Source organism: Corythoichthys intestinalis, chromosome 21 (assembly GCF_030265065.1).
Source record: "Corythoichthys intestinalis isolate RoL2023-P3 chromosome 21, ASM3026506v1, whole genome shotgun sequence".
NCBI classification, from domain to species: domain Eukaryota; kingdom Metazoa; phylum Chordata; class Actinopteri; order Syngnathiformes; family Syngnathidae; genus Corythoichthys; species Corythoichthys intestinalis.
In genome coordinates this window covers 17707428-17730521 of record NC_080415.1, presented here as the reverse complement: position 1 = coordinate 17730521, position 23094 = coordinate 17707428, and the positions used below count along the sequence as shown (strand labels likewise).

The 23094-nt window shown below is 39.4% G+C and overlaps 1 protein-coding gene across 3 annotated transcripts in view; it reads right to left on the bottom strand.

The window, feature by feature from the left end:
- The window catches only part of raraa (retinoic acid receptor, alpha a), a 373148-nt gene that overhangs the window by 8447 nt on the left and 341607 nt on the right, over nucleotides 1-23094 (bottom strand). For all 3 annotated transcript variants that reach the window (XM_057827099.1, XM_057827100.1, XM_057827098.1), the window contains 3 exons: nucleotides 11454-11595; nucleotides 1122-1282; nucleotides 869-1045 (listed from right to left, as the gene is read on the bottom strand). In XM_057827099.1, the coding sequence (XP_057683082.1) occupies nucleotides 869-1045; nucleotides 1122-1282; nucleotides 11454-11595 (480 nt within the window). The remainder of the gene's footprint in view (nucleotides 1-868; nucleotides 1046-1121; nucleotides 1283-11453; nucleotides 11596-23094) is intronic.

Below are 23094 nucleotides of genomic sequence, written 5' to 3'. Positions count from 1 at the left end.
AAAAATATAAGCAGTTACTCACAATGTTACTCAATACTTAAGTATTCTTTTCACGAAATACTTTTTCACTTGTACTTGAGTATATTTTTTGGACGACTACTTTTACTTGAGTAATATTATTTTGAAGTAAAACTACTCTTACTTGAGTAAAAATTTTGGCTACTCTACCCACCTCTGGTTATAGTACAGTATAATACCAACAGTTCATATAGATGAAGTAGTGGTGAGAAAAAAAAATATCATAACTACAAAGGAAAAAATCTGATATTGTAAGCAGTTACTCACAATGTTAGTAATTATTTAAGTATTCTTTTCAACAATTTTTTTTTTTTTTTTACTTGTACTTGAGTCAATTTTTGGATGACTTACTTTTACTTTAGTAAAATTATTTAGAAAAATTTAGTAAAATATTTGGCTACTCTACCCAAATGGTTTACTCATGTTCTACTGCTGATAGCTAAATATTGGGGGGAAAACTGTTCTTTTATTTTTTGTAAGTTCAACGCTTACATAGTTCCAAACCAATATTCTGTGGTTTTTAAAATCGCTGGCAATGAGGAACTTGGCTCAAAAAAGAACTTTGAGTGAATTGGTGTTAGGATAATGAGGGGACCTTGAAAATTTGCCTCCCCTGTCAGGAGTCCCCAGAGCCAGAAAGTTTGAAAACTCCAGAGACATGCCAATAAAAGTCGACGTAAAAGCAAAACAGTGAGCTTTGAATGTAGCTCACATCTCTGCCTCAAAGTAGGACAGCCTGACATTGAGGATCATGAATATTTGAAATGTGCGCTCATCAGCCAGCAGCAGGCTTTCATCCTATGTAGGTTGTCCCCATCGCAGTCTCTCTGGACCACTCAGTTGTTCTCACCAGGATGTCCAGACAGGCGGCTTTGAGCAGGGTGATCTGGTCGGCGATAGTGAGCGTCGTGAAGCCGGGAAGCTGCTTGGCGAATTCCACCGTCTTGATGATGCATTTGGTGGAAAGCTCGCTGAACTTGTCCCAGAGGTCAACATCCAAGGACACACGTCGCTCTGAGCTGTTGTTCTGATCACAAACAAAGCCAATCGCTGTTGAATTACACGTTAGGGGACCATGACGTCGCCGCCGTCATGTGACTGACCGTAGTGTATTTGCCGAGCTGGCAGAGGGAAGGGAACGTTTCCTTGTGGGCCTTTCGGACCCTGTCAATCATCTGTTCCGTGTCGGGACTCAGCACGTAGCTCTCTGTGCATTCTTGCTTCTTTTCATCTTTCTTCTTCTTGTTCCGGTCATTTCTCACAGCTACAGAAAGAAACAAAAAAATAGTAAATATGTGTTCGGCTTTATTATTTTTTTGACTCCTGTCAAGGAAACATGTTAGTGGACAAGAGAAAGGATAAAAATTTCGAGAATAGTAAGATGAAATAGAATTTTTAAAAAATGACTGCAAATATTATAATTAAAGTTTTCCATTTAGGACGAATTAGGGCAGTGATTTTCAAACTTGGGTCATGGAGAGTATCCAAAATACTGTCTTCAAAAACACCCTTAAACCTGGACCCTAAAAGTTGAGAACAACTGATGTAGAACATACAGTAGTGTATCTTTCATCCATATAAACTGAATAAAATATTCATATAGTGGTGCAGTGTTGTGAACAAACAAACAGAATACAAGACAAGAAGCAACCAGAGAAACCTAATCAGATGCAAGGTGATATTTATCAAAGAGATGAAGACAAGCAACCTCGCATTATCCAAAAGATTTTCCCTTGAGGCAAATTGGCAAAATACAGTGTTCACACCACAAATGACAAAAAAAAATCTAAACATGAGGGGTGTTTAGCATTGGAATCCCATTACATTACACCCCTCCATCCATTTCCCCCCAAGCAGTCTAAAGGAGGTGAGTTTTGAGTGTGCGTGGGTGGTTTGGGTGAGATGGGGTGCTGCTTGATAAATAGCGATGGGGGATGGAGCTATCCATAAGGCTGAAAAATTACCACAGCTTTCATTACGGGGTGCTGGCTAATCTAATAACATAATATGACAAATACCCTGCCTCTAATGGTTTTCAAAGGGTGCGGTTGCAGAGGCGAGAGTGGCAAAAGCCTTCCAGCGCTCTCCCTGTGTTGAACAACACATTCCCTCTTAACGCGGCAGCGAGCGTCAATAAGAAAAGAGTTATGTTCCCCCTAAAACAAAATTCTGTGCGCTTTAAATCATCCCCCGTTTCTAGGCTAATCTTTATCAGGTTCATCTTTTCAGCCCCCGAGGAACTGAAATTTCCCTTTCCTCATGACCTTAGATCCGATTTCCCGGTTTTAATCCTAACCTTGACCATTAAGAGCCAGAACATTCAGGCTGATGGGAGATCGGTGACGGTGACAGAAGGGCCTGGCCCGGGGCCATGGACTGAAGCGCTCCTCTGTGCCATGGCTCATTCATCAGCTACCAGACAGGCCTCCCCGCCAGGAGGAGCATGAAGGCGGCTGGAACTCTGATAACATGCCATGTTAGTCAGTGGTGGCCTATACATTCGCTACCTCGGTTATATCAGTGGGGACCTTGCAGATCTTAATACCCACCATGACATTACAGTTATAGGGAAAAAAATCAATTCAATATAACTTGAATACAAAAAGGTAGAATAAAATTTTCATAGAGATCATTTTTCCTCACAGACTAAAGTTACTGGAGTCACATGCGCCACTTCATGAGGAAATAAGTCGACGCGATGGCTGCGAACCACGAGGAAAGAGTCAGACAGACAGCTGCACGATTGCCACAACTGACGCCGAGTCACTCAGCAAACGCCATTTCACAGCCAGCTAATTCTACACTTTAATTCACAGATGCGCACATCACTCACCAGTCCTGATACTGCTTTTTAAAGCCAATTGAATATTTTATTATACATCATACGCAGTAACATCCACAGAACCACCACATACATGTACAATATGGCTGTAAAGTATGTATTTAAAAAAAAAGTCATAGAATTACAGGCTGCTCATGAGTTAGCAAAAAGTAAATAGTAGCGATAACAAATGACCACCGGAATATTTGATAATATAACACGCAGTTTATCTCAACACATTTGTTGTCCTGAGACAACTTCTAAATAAAATTACAGAGTATTGTTTCAAACTATGCAGAATTGCACTTTCTTTTCACAACAGCAATAAATGCACTTAAAAATGAATGAAAATACCTTAGTTTAACCTCAAATGGTATAAAAAAAAGTTTATAAATGAGGATCGAAGTACAACGAAAAAAACAATTGGCTAACTTGCATAGCAAAAGTCCACTAATTTAATGCCAAATGCATTTTTTTTTTAAAAACATGCTTTTAACTAATTGTTCAATCTCATATTCCCACAAAACACTGCTAAATATAACTCTAAACTCAATTTTGAATGCATAAATAATCATATTATCTCAAACAAAAACGAACAACCTTACGTTAGTCCTAACAGGGAGCACCTGGATCCAACCATGTAAGATGAGTTACCGCATTGGCCCGAATATAAGACGGTGTTTTTTTGCATTGAAATAAGACTGAAAAAGAGGGGGTCATCTTATATTCGCGGTCTAGACGTTATACCCATTCACGACGCTAGATGGCACCAGATATCATTGAAGCGATGTTCTGTCATGACAGATCTCAGCTACTCTCAAGTTTAACCAGTTTGCATTATGTTTTCCTTATTCAGATTTGTTTCAAGACTACAGTTACAGTTAGACGTCACTTTGATGGTTAATGCAGTTATTGCAATTTTGTTGTTTTATCACAATAGATTGGTTTATTTACATTTCAGAAACCAGAAGCCATTCATTTACAAATGTGATTGCACTTTAGTTTACATATTTAAATGTTCAGATATTAAAGATTTGAATGAGGCAAAATAGCTTTTTCTCTCAAATATATTGTTATAATCATTTGTTTCAGATGTACTGTAATTAATTTCTGTATAAAAGTTAATTTGGTGTTCAAAAAGTCATTTTTCAAACGAGTCTTGAAAAAGAACGGGTCGTCTTATAATCAGGGTCGTCTTGTATTCGGGCCAATACGGTATATCATATTCACTGTTTCCACTAGAAGGCAGTGTATCCATCCAAATCAATAAAATTAAATGCAAACACGTTCAAAACAAACCATTACAATGCCACTCTAATTAAATGAATCCTCGAACCAGCAACATTTGATTCAAAGCTTTTTTCTAATCGAATTATTCGTTGAAGCACTAAATTTGGGTCGTATCGATATCATATTTCAATCGATTATGAGGCTATTCGTCGATCAATCGCTAAAAACTTACGACCGTGCCAGTGATAGTCCCTGAATAGATCTCAGAATAGGTTCTTCCAATTACAGAATCTTGCCGAAACCAATTGGAGGACCGAAATATTCTGACATTACTAGGGTCCTTCTGAGTTGAATTTCAAATCCCAATTGGAGGAAACGGTCTCCTTCCAAACATCATTTTATTTGCATAGGCCAGCGCCACTTATTCTGTGACCTTGGGCTGATTAGATCGACATGGCGACATTTAGATACTGAAATCTGATCGGACAAAACTATGCTATTAACTAAGTATTTGGCCTTGCGATGAAAATAAGGATTAGCGCTGGTTTGGCGGCTTAGTGCTGTCGAATGTGACAAGGAATATACTATAACCCCAAAATATATGATAAAGTATGCAAATTGCCCATCAAGCTACAAGAGAAAACTTAAAGAAAACAGTTGTAAGTATCTTATTCAAATTTTGCCTTCCCACTTCCCTTCCCTCACCAGCTTAAGAGAACAGTTACATAAAACTGGAGTACAGCGCTGACCATATTTGGGTCAAAGCTCGTTTGCGGCATCTACTGCGGATCTGTGTCGCAACAGCTTCAATGTCCAATTAATTCCCAAATTAAAGTGGGGCATCCCTTAGTGCGCATGGACATTACCCGCGCTGACAAATTGGCAGCGCGATCATAAGCCGCACAACACAATTTAATGAAGTCATTAAAGAACTATTAGGAATGACTGGCGATCTGTCACGCTGAATTGCCACATGCAATAACTTGAGGAGGGGGGCGGAAATGAAAGAAATATGGCCTTTTGTTTCTCATTGTTTGTGTGTGTGAGTGTGTGTGTGCGCGTGTGTTTGCGTGTGGGGGACAATTCATTGTAGCTAATGTCATATGAAATTAACCATGTTAAAAGAGGAACTTTATGCATTACGACTATTTTGTGGCTTTATATTTATTGTGTGGAAATGATTTACCGTAGCTGGTGCAGACAATGTGGTTAGACACACAAATACGCACAGCCATCATTCAATCATTTGTTCTGTACATGAATTCCTGCCTGAGCCTTCAGTTAATAGACAATTCCTGTTAGTGCTTGTGTGTGCGCATGTGTGTGAGAGACAGTGAAAGGTGGGCAGACGGGGATAATTCGAGAGAGGGAAAATTAAAGCACTGGCAGCTCCTCCATCACACAGATTAAATTCAATGAAAAGATAAAAATGTCAATGTTCCTGCAGCCCACATTGCACAGCCTCCATGGACACTGATGAAACTTTCACTCTCTTTATCCTCTCAAGCTCCTGTTCTGACGCCCTCTCGAGGTTTTGTTCGAACTTATGTGATTTCATTTTTTCATTCTGTTCTAATCGCTTCGTGCAGTTGTTACAAAAATGCCATTTTGCCACTGTCTTTTTTTTTGTTTTTTTTTTTGTTTTGTTACACCAGAGTCTGAGTCACTTGATATTCATGATCTGCTCATACTAGTCCTGATCTGATACCTTGCCAATTTATTAAGAAGATGAAAAAGCAGATCAAAGTGTTTTGGTTTTTTTTGTCCTAATTGAACAAAACTATCGTAACACCGTTACAGATAGTTAGGGTAGACATTGACATACGGTATTTTCATTACTGCTTAAAAATACTGATGCTATAAAAGTGTTGGACATATGAACACTCCAGTGTGATAACCTTTTAAAATATATAAGCAGAAATGGTTTATACAAAGCAAATCCTTTTATTTTTGCACATCAGTTGCGCACCACAAAATAACTTTGCAAACAAATTGTGTTTGAATATTTTGTAAGGCTGCAGCTATTGATTATTTTTAGAAGTCGATTAATCAATCAACTAATTAGTTCGAATAATCGGATTAGCAGCATTTAATGCGTTGCAGAATAAATTTTAGGGGATGTAAAACAAAGGCTTGCGAAGATTGTTATTAAACTCGAATACAAAATAATATTCCCGAGAGTTTGTTCAAACGATGCCGAATTGCACTTTCATTTAGAAATGAATTAAAATACCAGAGCTTAGCCTCAAATGGTATTAAAAAAATAAAAAATAAATGAGGATCTAAATACAACAAAAGAACAATTGGCTAACTTGCATAGCATAAGTCGGCTAGCTTAAATGCTACAAAATGCTAACTTTTTTTTTTTTTTGCAATGCTTTGAACAAATCGTTCAAACACATATTTCCACAAAAAATGGCTAAATATATCCATAAATTAAATTACGAATGGATAATAAACATATTAGCTAAAACAAAAACTTATCTAATGTTGGTCTAAACAGGGAGCAGCTGGATTCAGCTATTTTAGACAAGCTACTGTTGCCACTAAAGGGCAGTGTATCCACCCAAAATCAATAAAACTAAATGCTAACACTTTCAAAACAAACCATAACACCACTGTAATTAAACAAATACTCGAGGCAGCGAATTTGATTTGAAGCTTTTTTCTAATTGAATTGCACTATCATTTTGTATGTATTAGTGTGTTTTTCATAATCGAATCATAATGAAATTTAGTAGGTATATTCTAGGGAGGTATACATATTGATCATCGGAGTTTGGTTTAATTTTATGTATCAAGGCTGATTATTTACAGAGTTAGTTGGTTAATTAAGGGTTAGTCAGTAGATGGCATGGGTGCTCTTCGTCACAGCCCTGACCCTGAAGTAGCACATTAGTGGTTGCTGTTCACAGTGTTTACAAATGAGTGGGGGGAAAAAAGAATAGAAAATAGAAATAGAAAATTTGTATTTGGTAGTTTAATGTTCTGATGCATTTTTTTCGAAATCAAATAATCAGTAGCCTAATCTATTTGTTTAAAGTAGGGTGACCAAACGTCCTCTTTTGCCCGGACATGTCCTCTTTTTTGGAAATCAAAACATGGTCACCCTAGTTTAAAGGCTATTGTCGTAAAAAGAGGTGTAACTTTGAAAAGACATCTTGGCATCATAGGCATTAATACAAAGTTTGGATTAAACAACGTGGAAAAGTCTTAATATTTTCAAGAGAGAGAGCATTTGTAACATTAAAAATTCTGCTAATTGCAGTGGCTCTGGTCCCTAACCCCACGAATGGCAAGGATTTACTGTATAAATCCGCAAGGCGCTGCTGATGGAAAGATAGGGGTAAGATCATTTCACATCCCCCTTTCCCGTCCTGTCCCTGACACTGTCCTCTTTGGCACGGCCACCTGGCTGCAGCTCTGGCACTGTCGTCTGGAGCCGTCTGCTGGCGGACACAAGGTCACCCAGACGTCCCTTGGCTAGAGACTCACCTTATGTGCACGGGTGCTTTTGTCAGCGCGCGTGGCCCGATTCAAGCCATTCCAAGGTATATCTTTATTCATACACACCTTTTATTTGTGCGTATGCACGTAAAGTGTGTTAATGTGTCTACGTGTGCGTGACAGGCAGGGAGAGAAAGAGCGACTCCCTGCTGGGCCCAGATGGCACGCCTCTCCTTCCTCACCATCCCAAATTCACTCGCCAAAGTCACCACTGAGGAGATGGGACAAGCAATCTGCACAATCTGCACTAAATGACCACAGTCCAAAAAAAGACAAAAGGTCGAGTAAGTGGAGCATGGCTGAAATCTAGCCAGCAATCTTGTTTCCATCTAGAATCAATTTGAGCAGTTCAGTCTAAAAGAAATTAATCTTTCCCACCGCTAGGTGGCTCTCTGATTCCATTTGAAATATGTTGCCTCGAAGCTGGCTGCTGAGATCCCTCTAACCATGATTAATGGCCCCATTCAAAGGTAAGTAGCTCAGAGGATAACATCTTTTACTGTAAGCCACAGAGCTGTGGCATGGGGAGTGCCCTTGCACCCGTGGTGGCAGGAAGATGAGCTAAATAGCACAGGGAAGACGAGAAGTAGTATGCGTTTAGTATATGTGTGTGTGTGTGTGTGTGTGTGTGTGTGTGTGATGGTGGGGGTGGGGGGGTGCACTTTCTGTCCACATAAGCAGATTGTAATTGAAGTGTGTTAATCAGTACAAATGGGTCGTGTACACACGCACATCGGGGTCATGTGTAAAATGTCATCAGGTTGAGGTACAAAGCTTGCTGCGCTCTCTGTTGATCACACCTCTGCCAATTATTGTATCAAGTCTAGCTGTGTGTGTGTGAGAGAGTGTTGTCACACAACCCCCGGGGGTGCACACGCCTGCTCTTCCACTCTCGGCAGGTGAGAACATATTCATCACGGGCCTGCCAAGCATGGCGTCACCCTGACTGTTACTGCCAGACTGCATCACGTTTACACTGAACATTGTCGGCGAGAGATGCATTCACGCCAATAGGCGCATTATTATGTGATATTATATTACGCTATATGGAGAATTGGCTTTTGGGTGAAATTTCAGAATGAACCTAGAATGTACTATAAGGTTCATGGTTGAACGTCATTTGACCTTTTTGAATTTGTGTCAATTTATGACAATATTTCAGTCTGAGCCAGCCAGGTGCGACTTATATATACTTTTTGTCCGCACTGACAGCCGTGAGAAGGTCGCTGTAGGCGTGCCGTCTAGTTTCAGGGTTAAGATAGCTGATCAGAAGTGATACTGAAGGTGAAGACTAAAGGCCGAGTTCTACTTCCGCGTCAGACCTGCGCCGTCAAGGAAGACTCGAGTTACGACCCTGCGCTGTAGCCTGACGCGCTCCTCTCGAATTTTCTAACCTTCGCGTCGCGTAGACGCATATGACATGGCAGAAACGGACTGTGATTGGTCCGCTCAGACTGTTGTTTCCGGTTCAGCGCGAAATCACCGCCATTGTAGAATAGAATCAAAGATTATTTTCTACATGCAAAAATGGACCAAGCCGACGGGAGTATCATCGAACAGCAAGTCTCGTCAAGACATTATTGTGATTGCCAAATGGCAAGGTCGGCGATTGAAAAAAAAAAAAAAAAAAAATGGAAGAACCACAGAGACGTGTGTGTTCGGAATCGAGTGGCCACACGAAGCGGTGACCCAGTCGGCCAAAAACTGCCAGCTTTTTATCATTTTGTGTCGTATTTTTGGTTGGTGCACTTCATCATTTATTGTGTACATATGTTTGCTGTGAGTCTGACTTATTTACGTGTCACACTTCAAGTATATGAAGAATAAAGCACAGATTTGGTGTCAAAAGAGTTGTTTCGATCTTTAATTTTCAATAACAGACAGTTCACACACGTCACTGATTGAGAGTGCCTTGGTGCTTTTTATGATAACTTGAAAATCAAGGCTCCCAACGCAGTTTGGGAAGTTCCATAGACGGCAGAAATCTGCTATGGCTTCCCACTGGCTGGTTGTAGGACATGGCAAACAAATCGGGCTGGAGCGCTTTGCAGACCTTGAACGCAGTGCTCGACGCCAGTTTGAAGCTAACCGCCACAGCTAGCTCTCTCCACTCGAGTCTAAAACTCTCTGTGCGGCATCAAAAGTCGGACAGACCACCTCGAAACGGTCTTCTGCGTCGCCTGCCCCTCAACATTTGTATGTTCAATATTTATTTAGTGTTGATGAGCAGAATATTTACTTTCAAGAGTTCCATCTTGCATTGTTTATTTTTTATCCGTTAAACTAGACTAGCGGAATTCAACAAGCATGCCCCAAAACCGTACAAACATAACGCCACATCCCTCTAGTGGCTTGACGGTGAATTACAGAGCAACGCGTTCCCTCACCGCAGAACTATCGAATCTCGAATGACACCATAGTCGCTGCGCCGTCACCGCAACCCGGGAGTATAACTCAGGCTTAATGGATTTGCTAATGATTTGGAGTGAGATCAAGAGTTTGGTGAACAAGTTATGTTATGTTGTTCAGACTATAGCTATGTGAATAACTTAATATTTTACATTAGCAGCCTGATGTTCACCATTTTATTGTTACTACAAGTAGTCTCCGGGTTACGACGGACCCGACTTGCTTAATTTCGATTTAGGAACCAGAGTCTCGTCCGCCATTTTGTCTCCAGTCATTTTTTTTTTTTTAAATAATGTTGACTATTGTTTTATGATGCATGCTTTTATTAAGCCTAGAGCAGGTAGTACTTCCACACACGAGTAAGAGCCCGTGTACACACGAAAAACGTGCCCACACGAAGAAGAGGGAACGTGCACGCACGAGTGAGATAGAGGAGCAAGATTACAGCTGCAAGCCTGCCCGCACATTTGCTGCTTGTGAAGCATCCACAGAGGCAACACGTGTATACTGTATAACACCTTTTGTACTGTTTATTGTGCGTTTTCAATTGTGGTGATACTTGGTGCGAGTTTATGTGATTGTTTTTGATGATGTGCAGACGCTAACTGATACAGGCTAATTGTTTGTGTGAATTGGTTTTTAGCTGTATCAGCAGCTAGTTATAGATGCAAATTTGATTTGTTGTCATTGAAGATGAAACTTTCAATTCCATTTTTATTTTAGTTTCATTCAATATCTTGGGGAGGACAGTACAATGACGCGTAATACATGTTTGTGGTTAGTTATTTTGAGATTTAGGGGTACTTAAAGGGTTAATTCTGATTTACGCAGATGTTTGTTTTGGATTAAATAAAATTTTCTCCAAAGTACGACTGATACTCCAGCATGACATACATGTTTTTTTCCTCTTTATTGTGCATTTTTTGGGGGCTTGTGCGACTTCTAGTCTGAAAAATATGATACGTTAGCTAAGATATTTAAGTAGGTGATATGTGTTTCAGCAAATAAACCGATCTGGTATTAACTCGCTGGATGAACATTTGGGTGGGGATTCTGGGGTTTCGGGATAAAGCAATTCAAGTTGATTGACGGCACATGTGTGCACTCTGAGTTACTGCAGAATTTAAAATATTCTATTAATTTTCGGACTCACTCATTTTTTCAAGAAATTTTACACTCAAAATGAACCAACTAGTCTGTTTTTATTCACTGTCTCTGCCCTCCAGTAGCCAAAACTGGTTTCTCTGAACAGCCTACGTTTGGTACACCTCAGTGGTGCTAGTAACATCACAGGTTAATGCTTGTTACATACGTCTATTGCCGTCAATGGCAGTGAAACGTGATCATTAACCGCCAGTCCTCCCAGTTCAAATGGCAATGAAATAGTTAAACAACTGAGCTGAACTTTGTAAAACAGATGTGACAGCAACGCATATTGTGGGTCATCATTATGATTTGGTTTACTTACACTCCTTGGACATTCCGACTTCCAGGCACTTCTGAAGCCGACAGTACTGGCAGCGATTTCGGGTGACTTTGTTAATGATGCAGTTTTTCTCACGGTGACAAGTGTACACCATGTTTTTCTGGATGCTTCTCCGGAAGAAGCCCTGGTGCGGCGGAAAGAAAAGAGAGAAAAAAAATTAGGGACATCTGATGACAATTCCCTCATATCTCCCCATTGTTTTCCCTTTTCATCATGCTGCGACAAAAAGAGTCCCTGAAGATGTTTTATAAATATTCCAGTAAATAGGCCAAGCAGAGCGGATATGGCAGCTGCTGTTAAAAAGGCACAGACTGCCAAAATGTCTTTAAAAGGTTTAATCCCTGGCGTAGATATCGACAATGAACTGTCACCATGGCGTTGCTCAGTAAAGGCTTTGTCACGGTTATCTATGTGGAAAACTGCAGGAATTGAAGATCTGAACAGCTAATGAGAGGTAAACATGTCAGCCGTGATCCTATTAAAGACATTGACATACCAATTGCGTTCCCGTACTATATTGTGGTTCATCCTTAGTGAGCCTGCTACATCCTACATTCTTATTACTGCTTAAAAATACTCACGCTATGAAAGTTTTGGACATATGAACACTCCAGAGCGAGAACTTTTTAAAATATATAAATAGAGTTGTGCACCTTTAGTGCAGGAGCACATTGTGTCAAAACATGCCAGACAGCACTGGGATGACAGGAGATGCAGCATAATTGGCAGCAAGAAGAGGCAGAAAAATCCCCAAATTAAGATTCAGTAATAGTTATCGTACCCACAGAGAAGTGGGAATATGTGAATTATTCCACCGAAACAAGACACTTCTCACTCAGTGTCAGAATGAGAAATGGAGGCAATGTGTGTGTGGTTCATCACAATATTTTCTTGATGCTTTGTAAAAAATTACATATGAATACACTTTTACCTTAGAAACTTTCATTTCAAGTCAAATCAGAAAGGATGTCATTTTTATCTAGGTAGTCAATACTCATTGTTGTTGAACGCGATAACCATGTTTTACCAATACATAAACTGTTTAACACAACCCAAAGTCATTGCCTCATGTACAGATCATGAAAATAACAATGTTGCTGCAAATGGGTTTTAAAAAACAAGTATTTTCCCTTTTACTGTATTTTTATTTAACAAATGGACAGAATATAAATAAGTACGGCAACCATTTACTTGAAGTAGAAACCACCCAGCCTGCTTGTAAGCAAAACAGATGACAGCCGAGATGTTGTCATTTTGTAACTCAAAGAGAGCCTTAACACACCGTGTGGGTTGTAAGTCATGCATGCAGCACTACAAGCCCCAATAAAATCAATGTTCACCTCAGTGGCTGCATTATTGCGGTGTCAAAAAGATAAAAAGAGGTTAATGCAGATCAGCTACAACTGAGTGAGCCCTCAGTACTGATGCAAGCACACCGCTGCACACATGCAAAACAGGTCAATGTCGCTATTGATCAGGCGCAGTGGGACACTCGGGTTTTTTTGGAGGGGGGGGTGGCTACCAAGCGCAGCTTCCAGGGAGCTCCCCCCTGCCCTCATCACGCTGCGGGATTAGCGTCGCTTGCCAACAGATGGCCACTGGGCCTAAACCCTCAAATTGCTTTTAACCGATGGACATCTCTCGAATCCTGGTAGTGATTCAAGTGGTCAGCAGTCAGGAAAAGCAATGACGTATATGATGCATACCATGAATTGATATATATTTCAAACAATATACAGTGGTACCTCGACATAGGATCGCTTCGACACGAGATCTTTTCGACATCCGACGTAAAATTTGACTCGCCATTTGTTTCTACATTCGATGACATGCTTGAAATACGACGGCGGAGTTTCTTGTGAGATGAATCAACACGGGTTCAAAGAAGATTACTACAGGTGGTGGAAAAAGGTAAAAGATGACGCTTAACCATTAAAATGAAGATGGAAATGATAGAAAAATCTGAGCATGGTGTGCGCATCCGTGAACTGGCTCGGTAATACGGCCGTACAATGTCCACGATCTCAACGGTCCTCCTCCGACCTCTGTTCGCCAGGCTTTATAAATTCAGGTGACAATTATTATTGTGGTAATATTGCCAAAGAAATCGCCATCTTTGTTAGGTTTTTAATCATTTACTGTATTTCAGAACTTGTGCAACACATCAAGCCTGCTGTCCGCCACAGTTGACATCAACAACAGAACATTAAAAGAGAAAGTAAAATCTGTACCGCACCTTTCTCACTCTGTCAGGTCAGCCATGCGGTGCATTCAGGTATAGCACGCAAAACATATCCGCCACATTAGAACCCGGTTCGTTACAATATTACAGGAATTATAATTATTATTATAATATTATTATGACTTTTACTTATAATTTATATGTTTTGCTATGTGTAATTGCCATTTGTAATACTATCAGCAGTGTTTATTAAGGATTTAGTGTATGTTTCCGGGCTATGGAACGAATTAATGGAATTATATTCTTCTGGGAAAATCCTGCTCGACATACGAACATTTCGGCTTACAAACAAGGTCCTGGAACGAATTGACTTTGTATGTAGAGGTACCACTGTATTGTTTAAATTTTGAAATATTTCTTTTAACCGCACTGCTCCCAGTATGTGTTGGTCCAATCAGATTTCGTTCTTGCAATGTTGCCATGTCAAACTAATCTGCCCACAGCCCTCAGAAATAGTTGTGTTGGCCCTTGCAATGCCGATTAAGTTACATGATAAACAAATCAGAATGCAAATTTACCTCATAGTAGCCTTAATAAATGATTTTATTATTATTAATATTATAATGATTATCATCATCATTTTTATGTTTGTAGGTTATGTGGGCACCAAAAGTTGTAACTGTCTTCTTATACAGGATTATACTGTTGAAATAAATTTTTCTTAAGTGTTAAATGTTATTAGGTGGTGGCTGGAATGGAGAGAATGCATTTTTATTCATTTCAATCCCATGCAATGTTTGAACAAAAATGTTTGAGCAACACATTTTGACAAATATTTACTAGCATATATTCTGTATCCTCTGCAAAGAAAAAACTAATATTACAGTGGTTTATCAAGGAGTTTTTGCTGGATCTATTTATATCCTTTTTTGAATTATACCCGCAAGTGGCCAACGCAGAAGGAGCAGCAAAATGTCCATTGAACAGAAAACATTTTGATTTCTTTATATTTCTGATTTTCATTACTTAACATTTGAATGAAGACAGTATTAAAGAGCGCTATTTTTGTTGTTGTTGTTGAAAACAATTTTTGCTGGCCTTCTTTGGAGGTTTGAACTGATGAATGACGATTTATTTCAGTGAAGAAAGATGATTTGAAATATATTTCAAAATACATATTTTAAGTTAAACATGTCTTAAAACACATTACTACACTCACTGAGAATCCAAAGAATCAAAAAAATCACAGGCACATTTTCATATTAAAGGGATCCATGGATAGATAAACATTATGAGTTAAAATATTTGATATTGAAACCCCTCTTGACTTTTTTCGTTTTTACACAATTTGTAAAATTTGTTTAACTAGTAGGTTGCCATTGTTGTTGGCGTCGCAGGGCGGTGACGTCACATGGTTACGCTGCTGGGCTTCCAGAGTATGACTCAAGCGACATAAATATATCATCTGTTCAACCCTTTCAATTTGAACCCGAGAGGGACATTGATGAGCATGAAAGCCCTGTCGGTATTTCACAAAACGAGCAGCAAAAGCAAAATGAAAAGGAAAGACGGGATGAGATGATAAGAGAGGAGGACAAAACCGGTGTTCTGCCAAAATGTGCTACACCGGTGAAATGTCCTACAAGACGGGAATTTGACACCCAAAATACTACCGTGTCATTTCAGCTTGTTTTGTTTGGATGCATACAGACAGAACATAAAGATGCCTTAAGAAAATACTTATAATTTAGTAATACCAAATAAGGGTTGTTTTAATATGCTACGTGACTAATGGGGCCAACAGATGAACAATCCACTTTAAAGCTACCACAAAAAAATGCTTAAAAGTATGAGAGAAAACACATGCAAAAAGTATTTTGAGTCACTGAAAAGGTAATAAAAGACAATATAAACACAAATAGTAAGTATTCGCCGCTTTAATTAAAGAATGCATGTGTTGGACGTCTCGTCGTGTAGAAGGAATTGCAGTAACCCGGTAGTATTCGTCATTTGACAGTAACAATCTACATCATCACCCCGAGCATCCATTGCGTGCTTAAAACATGGCGCCCTTCTTAGCTCAAAACATATATTAAATATTAGAGATGTCCCGATCGATCGGATCCGGTCACGTCATTTTCAAAGTATCGGAATCGGCAAAAAATATCGGCCATGCCTTTTTTTAATATATATACTGTGTATATTTTTTAATTAAATTGTTTTCTAATTTTATTTAACGTTACAGACATAATATGTTACACTAGAGCTGAAATGAGTACTCGAGCAACTCGAGTAACTCGAGTTTAAAAACTGATCCGAGTAATTTTATTCACCTCGAGTAATCATTTATTTTGACAGCTCTAAGCATTACGTTTTGCTCGGACTACTTTTAATGCGGGACAACGCACTGTCACATGCGGAGAGGAAGAAGGAAAAAAAAAAACTTACTGCAGCCGACAGCCGCCACAAACGACGCCGACGTTGCTAAATACTAGCCCGCACGATGCTACGTTGGTACAGGTAGCGTCTGAGTCTCATAGAGATCACATGTATGTTGAACTAGATGCGAATTGACAGACTCGGCCGCATCTGGGCAGCGTTAGTAAACCGCCGCCATCTTAAAGCAGTACAGCGCTAAGCGCTAATAAAGCGCGCTAAGAGCTAATAAATAAGATTAACGTTACTGTCGCTACTAGCTCACGTAACGTTACCCCTGCGGAGGGCTAGGTTTCAATTAATTATGACCACTGTCGATGCGTGGCTAACGTGTCTTACATTCAGGCTTTAACATAACATAGCATTGTGGAGTGATGAGGGTGTAAAATAAAAACTTAATCATGCTAACTATCAATTTTAGCTCAGTAGTCATTGCTGGATAAAACACCAAGTAGCACTGGTCCCTAATGTGCTCCAATACAGCCTGTATCATACATTTATTTTGAACACTGCAAAAACTCCAAATCCTATCAGGACTTGCAGTTTAGACTAACTTAAAACTTAACTAGAACTTAAAAATGGCTTGACACAAAGAGAAATTCAATTGAAACACGTGGGAAAAAATCCTAACTTTTAAGTGATGTGTGTTATCAAGCGTAACGGCATTTTTAGGTAAGATATATATATATATATATATTTTTTTTAAATAACATCTAAAAGTTTTTTGAGTGAAAGCAGTGAATTAGTCTTTTTTTTATTCTAGTTACATCTGAGATGCAATTGTTGACTGTTTTCAACAATATACATCGAAAATAAAGACATTGATTGACTGAAAATGGATCAAGATTAGATGAAATGTCTTGTTTTCTCATGTATATTTATAATTGCTCTTCACCTAAAAATATATTTGTTTTATCCGATTACTCGATTAATCGGTAGAATTTTCAGTCGATTACTCGATTACTAAAATATTCGATAGCTGCAGCCCTATGTTACACTCATCCAGAGTCTTTAGTTTAGGCTTAAGGTAGGGTTATCAAATTTATCCCGATAACGGCGGTAATTAATTTTTTAAAAAAATGTATCACGTTGAAATATTTAACACAATTAATGCATGCGCTGCACGACCCACTCACGCATTGTCGCGCTCAATCTGTAATGGCGCCGTTTACCTATATAGAGAGATAAAAGGCAGCGTAAAATGAGTAGAGTGAATTTTGGCAGCCTTTGGAGCCTTTTTTTAATTGGCTAACGCCTTACAAACCCTTTCCCTACCATTAGAAATATAATGGGAAGCAATGTGGGGAAGCAAGGTAGCAATTGATCTTTTTCTTAACACCTTATCTTATTTCCCAACACAGAGAAGATATATCAATTGGTAGCACTACGCACAGTCATGGTTCCACTTCCCATCATGCATTTGGGCATGGCTACAGTATCATTTACTGAAAGCTCAACAAATACACTAGATGGCAATATTTAGTCACAATATACAAAGTCACAAGTCTTTCTATCCGTGGATCCCTCTCACAGAAAGAATGTTAATAATGTAAATGCCATTTTGAGGATTTATTGTCACAATAAACAAATACAGTACTTATGTACTGTATGTTGAATGTATATATTCGTCCGAGTTTGATTAATTTTTTTCTTAATGCATTGCCAAAATGTATATGATCGGGAAAAATTATCGGGAATGATTGGAATTGAATCGGGAGCACAAAAAAAAAAGCAATCGGATCGGGAAATATCGGGATCGGCAGATACTCAAACTAAAACGATCGGGATCGGATCGGGAGCAAAAAAAACATGATCGGAACAACCCTACTAAATATTATAGATTTTTTAACTAATGGCTAGTATTTTATGTGTTTCTAATAACACATTTCAGTAAAAGAGAATTGTGGCTTAATAGATCCTACAGGTTTTTAAGTCCGAGGTTCTCTTTAACAGATAGCTTTAGTTCCTCCAATTGACATATGTGGCACAGTTACATGGTGTTTTTTGGAGTTTTCGATCATATTAATAGTGTCTATAAATATGTTGTGACATTACGGCGTTAGTATTCAGAGTTGGATTAAGTTGCGCAAATCCTCCACTAAAGGCCCAGGTAGCAAATGCATGACCCACCTCTACTTTCTAATAATAAAAAAGCAAGCTGGCGCATATACACACAGTCAATGAGGTAGCATCACGAAGCCGATTATACATGATAGTGTGCTTCCAGCTGGTCAAGAAGTTTTTTCAATCTTCCTTGGGTCACCTAACCAACCTCTGTTCTACTTTCGTTGAGGCCTTACATCTGCTTTGCAACCTGTTGTTACTGAAAGGGTGAAAAAAGGATAAAAGGAGGTCAGTTCACCCAATGAGGTAACTTGCCCTTGAACAATCACACGAGAGGAGATGCTGTGGGATATGTGCGTGTATCACCTTCTATTTGATCCAACGGTGCCCTGACCCTGACCCCGTTGTCACCAGGGGATTGACCTAGTCCCTCCCAACAGCACCAGACTCAGGTGCCCTCTGACAGCAACGCCCACGCTTCGCTCGCCGCTCGTGAGCCAGTTAATCGTTCCCGCCCCCTCCCCCTCCTTTTCTTTTAGGAGTCATTGCTTCCTGCGGCCCATAAGCCTCTTTTTGTATCCCCGCTTAATCCACCCGGCGACAAGAGCCCTCAGCGGGCCTGTCAGCCACCCCGCAGCTTTAGAGGAGATGAGCGCCACAAGGAAAGGTTCGGCAGGCGGGCGGGATTTGCCGACAGTGCGTCTTTTACGCTCTCGACCCTGGCGGCTCTCTACTAAAATGTGTGTTTATGAGGCTCCGTGCACTTCTCTTCCACATGGTGTGGGTGCGAGAGAAAGTAATGTGGCTGTGGTGGAAGGGGTTGGCGAGTTCACAGGGAAGCCAAGGAATCCTCTCTTACGTGACTTTCACATTGTTGCCAGATTAAGAGTGCTTCCCAGCCACCTACTGCGTTCTCACATGTGCATTTTTATGCACTCGGGTGTCAAACGGCAAAAACTCACACTTTAGGTATGCTAAAAATGGAAGGCGGCAGGTTTGAAGGCAAGCAAGTAGTCTGGCAAGAAGAAGTGGCTACAGAACAGAAATACTAAAGATAGAAGTCATTTAATTGATTTATGATGCAGAAAATTAAGAATGAAAAACAACGACCAAGACAATCAAATTAAATTACATTTATTTAACATTAATGGGGGCTGCCTTTTTTGGAAACAAACAGTCTGCGTAAACTCCATGACTTTTGTTGACAACACAGGCTAAACTGCCCGACATACGTTTTAAATCCTTCAGTCGAGTAACGTAGTATTGTACTTTCTTGACAAAAATGATCACTGTTCCTTTGAACAAGGGCTTTGACACCATCTTGCAGACATGTGCCGATTACCAGTTTCAATGTATACCGTGGTATGAAAACGACAAGGTTTCAAAATATTAGGTATTAGCTATTTTTTACGTCCTAAAATCCCTCGCTTGGAACTGCAAGGCGGTTGTTGCTCAGTGTCAGTGAGTCAGCTGTGCTACAAGATGGATGGAAGAGGTGAAACTTTTGAACTTTTCCCCCCCATTGAATAAAATGGAATCGCTGGTATGGGAATACTTCAGCTAGAGAAAAGTTACAGACGGCCGGGGCTTAGAGGAGGAGAGCCAACCGACATGTAAAACATGTTTGCGGAGGGTGGCTGCCGAGGAGGCAATACCTCCAATATGATTTCGCATTTATACTGGGCTGTCAAACGATTAAAAATTTTAATCGAGTTAATCACAGTTTAAAAATTAATTAATCATAATTAATCGCAATTCAAACCATCAATAAAATATGCCATATTTTTCTGTAAATTATTGTTGGAATGGAAAGACACAAGATGGATATATACATTCAACATACTGTACATAAGTACTGTATTTGTTTATTATAACAATAAATCAACAAGATGGCATTAACATTATTAACATTCTGTTAAAGTGATCCATGGATAGAAAGACTTGTAGTTCTTGAAAGATAAATGTTAGTACAAGTTATAGAAATTTTATATTAAAACCCCTCTTAATGTTTTCGTTTTAATAACATTTGTAAAATTTTCAATCAAAAAATAAACTAGTAGCTCGCCATTGTTGATGTCAATAATTACACAATGCTCATGGTGCTGCTGAAACTCATAAAATCAGTCGCACCCAAGCGCCAGCAGAGGACGACAAAACATAAAAAAACACAAGTAATAAGTGGACATGACACTGTGCTGTCATTTTACTCTGTTTGAGCGGGGCATGTGCGTTAACTGCGTCAAATATTTTAACGTGATTAATTTAAAAAATAATTACCGCCCATTAACGCGATAATTTTGACAGCCCTAATTTATACAAAATGAAAAGTTAGTAAACACTGTCATGAACGTTTCCCACCAGCTACGAGAGTTAATTCCAGTGTGTTTAGCGTGTCTAACGGTGGTAAAACGTGTTTTTTTTCCTCTCTGGCAACTGTCTGTGTTGAGAAAGAGTGTGTGTGTATAATGTAAACATGATACGAGTCATACACACTTGCTTTTTCTTGGAAACAATTCAATTATTGTTGTTCTGATGTTAACAATGTTGAGCTGTGGCTGTGGGTTCGCGCTCACCTAAAGGACGAAATTTTATTTAGAATATTTCAGTTATTTTTAGTTGTTTTTTTCTTTATTTTAACATTAAACCTACTGTATGTGCCAATTTGCTAATGTTTTCAAAAATAAAAATCCTGTTCAATGGATTTTTTTTTTTTTTTTTTTTTTTAAATCCAGATACCTCAAAGTAACACATTTTAGAGCTGTAATTGCAATACCGTGAAACTGTGATATTTTTACTTAAGGTTATCATACTGTCAGAACCTCATCCCGGCACATGCCTAACATCTTGTGTACATCCCTAGGGCGTCACAAAAATACATGATAGTGACAGGGTGTAGGTAGATTTAGTTGTACAAACTGTCAAATGGAACAACATGGAGTGACATTTTGAATTGTTTCCGTTAAGCTAAAAAGACAAAAGAACTGAAACTGTGAGCTCTTTTAAAATGTACAATGTTAAGTTCTGTTTGTTTTATGTTTGTCCGACAGTAAACTTTCATCAGAAGTGAAGTGAGTTTAGTTCACTATACCTGAAAATCAACTCGCAAATCAAAGTAGAACAAACATCCGAACCACAGCTCGTATTACCAAAATTCATAACTCATGTCACTTCTTTGACCTTCTGTTTATATTTGTCAATAAATGCCCCCTGCTGGTTGAGCAACCTTAATTGAGACCTTGTGTTTTTTTTTTTTCCTCACAAAACAGCAAATTCTTCAAGACTAACAGAACTAACTAATAAATCAATTTATCTTGCCAATTTCTTGTGGAAACATATGATATGCTGCCATGCCAGCGGCCGTGAAGAAGCGAGCTTCTTCGCCGCACGTCGATCTGCCCTCGGGACAAAACCATAAATATGAGGGTGTACGCATGCATATTTAATGTTCAAGTCTTAATATCTAAAGGGGAAGAGAAGTGCAATGCCGGTGAGCGTGCGCTGGCAGTGGGAGTTAAACAACAAACGAGCCAGCTGTCTCCAAGTAAGAGAGCTCAGCACCCCCCTTCTCTACATAGCCCCCCCATCCTCCAACAGCATCCATCTCCCGTGTTCACTGCAGCCCCCAGGAAATGCCTTTGTAGTTTGGCATGCTGCAGCAAAGTCGACGCGGCTAACCCCCAACTTACCCCAGTCTCAAATGAGACAACCATATACATTCGCGCGTAGTGCTGAATTATTGAGTACGCTTTGCCAAGTCATCTCCTCTGTAGTCAGAGATACAGAGGAGGCATCCTGAATTTTTCAAATTAGCACTGCGGATGTGAACGGTGCGGGAGAACAGCTCTCAAACAGGGGGCGCTACTGGAACGAAAATTATATGTATTAACGGAAGCAATTCTTTTGGATTACTTATATGTAGTGATTTCTATTCATGCGATAATAACTCAATTAGACTTAACTCATTCACTGCCATTGACAGCGACAAAAATCAAACCCATTTGAACTGAGATGGCTGGCATTGAATGATTATGTTTCAGTGCCACTGACATAGATAAAAGTTCACTCCATTATGACTGGGATGGGCAGTCCGTTTATCAGCGTCAATGGTATCCAATGAGTTAATTTCTTGAATAACATGAAAGCTGTTTAAACAGTAATAGTTAGAGGTGGGAATCTTTGGGCACCTAACGATTCGATTAGGATTACGATTCAGAGCCTCCGATTCGATTATAAATCGATTATTGATACACCTCAACCCCACACCCCCGCTTTTAATTTTTTGTACACTAGTTCCAAAATTGTTCAAAAATCCTCTCAGGCTAAACAAACTACTATTTCAGTATCAAGTTAACCGTTAAAAACAGTAAATAAAATACTCAAGTCCCCATTCTGTATCGGCAGCTTTAAACGACATTCAATTAATTTTATGTTGTGAATCAACCGTTAAAGTTGTTAAAATTCCTCCCGTTATTCCATAATTTCCCTTCTGTCTACTTTCGACGTGAAAGTTTTAAAACGGCTTCATCATTTAAAGATGGATTCAAGTCAAGATTTTGCCGATTTGGTTTTTTTTTTTTAGATAAAAAGTAATTAGGTTTGCTACAGCAGAGCCTTCTAGAGAAGCCTACTGCTTTAAGATGGCGCCTGTTTACTAGCGCGGGAAAGTGTCATTTCGCATCCAGTTCTTGGTATATGATCTAACACGGCCGTCGTCTGTCATTTCACATTTAGTTCTAGATATATGTGATATCTACCATAGCGGTATGTTGCCGTATGTTTGTAGCAACTAGCAACTGGGCGCTGTTTGTAGCGGCTGACGGCCGCAGTCAGGTATGATTGTGTTTTTTTTTTTTATCTAGCGACATGAGTTGAACATGATATTTACTCTCGGTCCGTTCCTTATTGCGTCCCGAAGACGGCGCTGACAGTGTTTTATTTCCG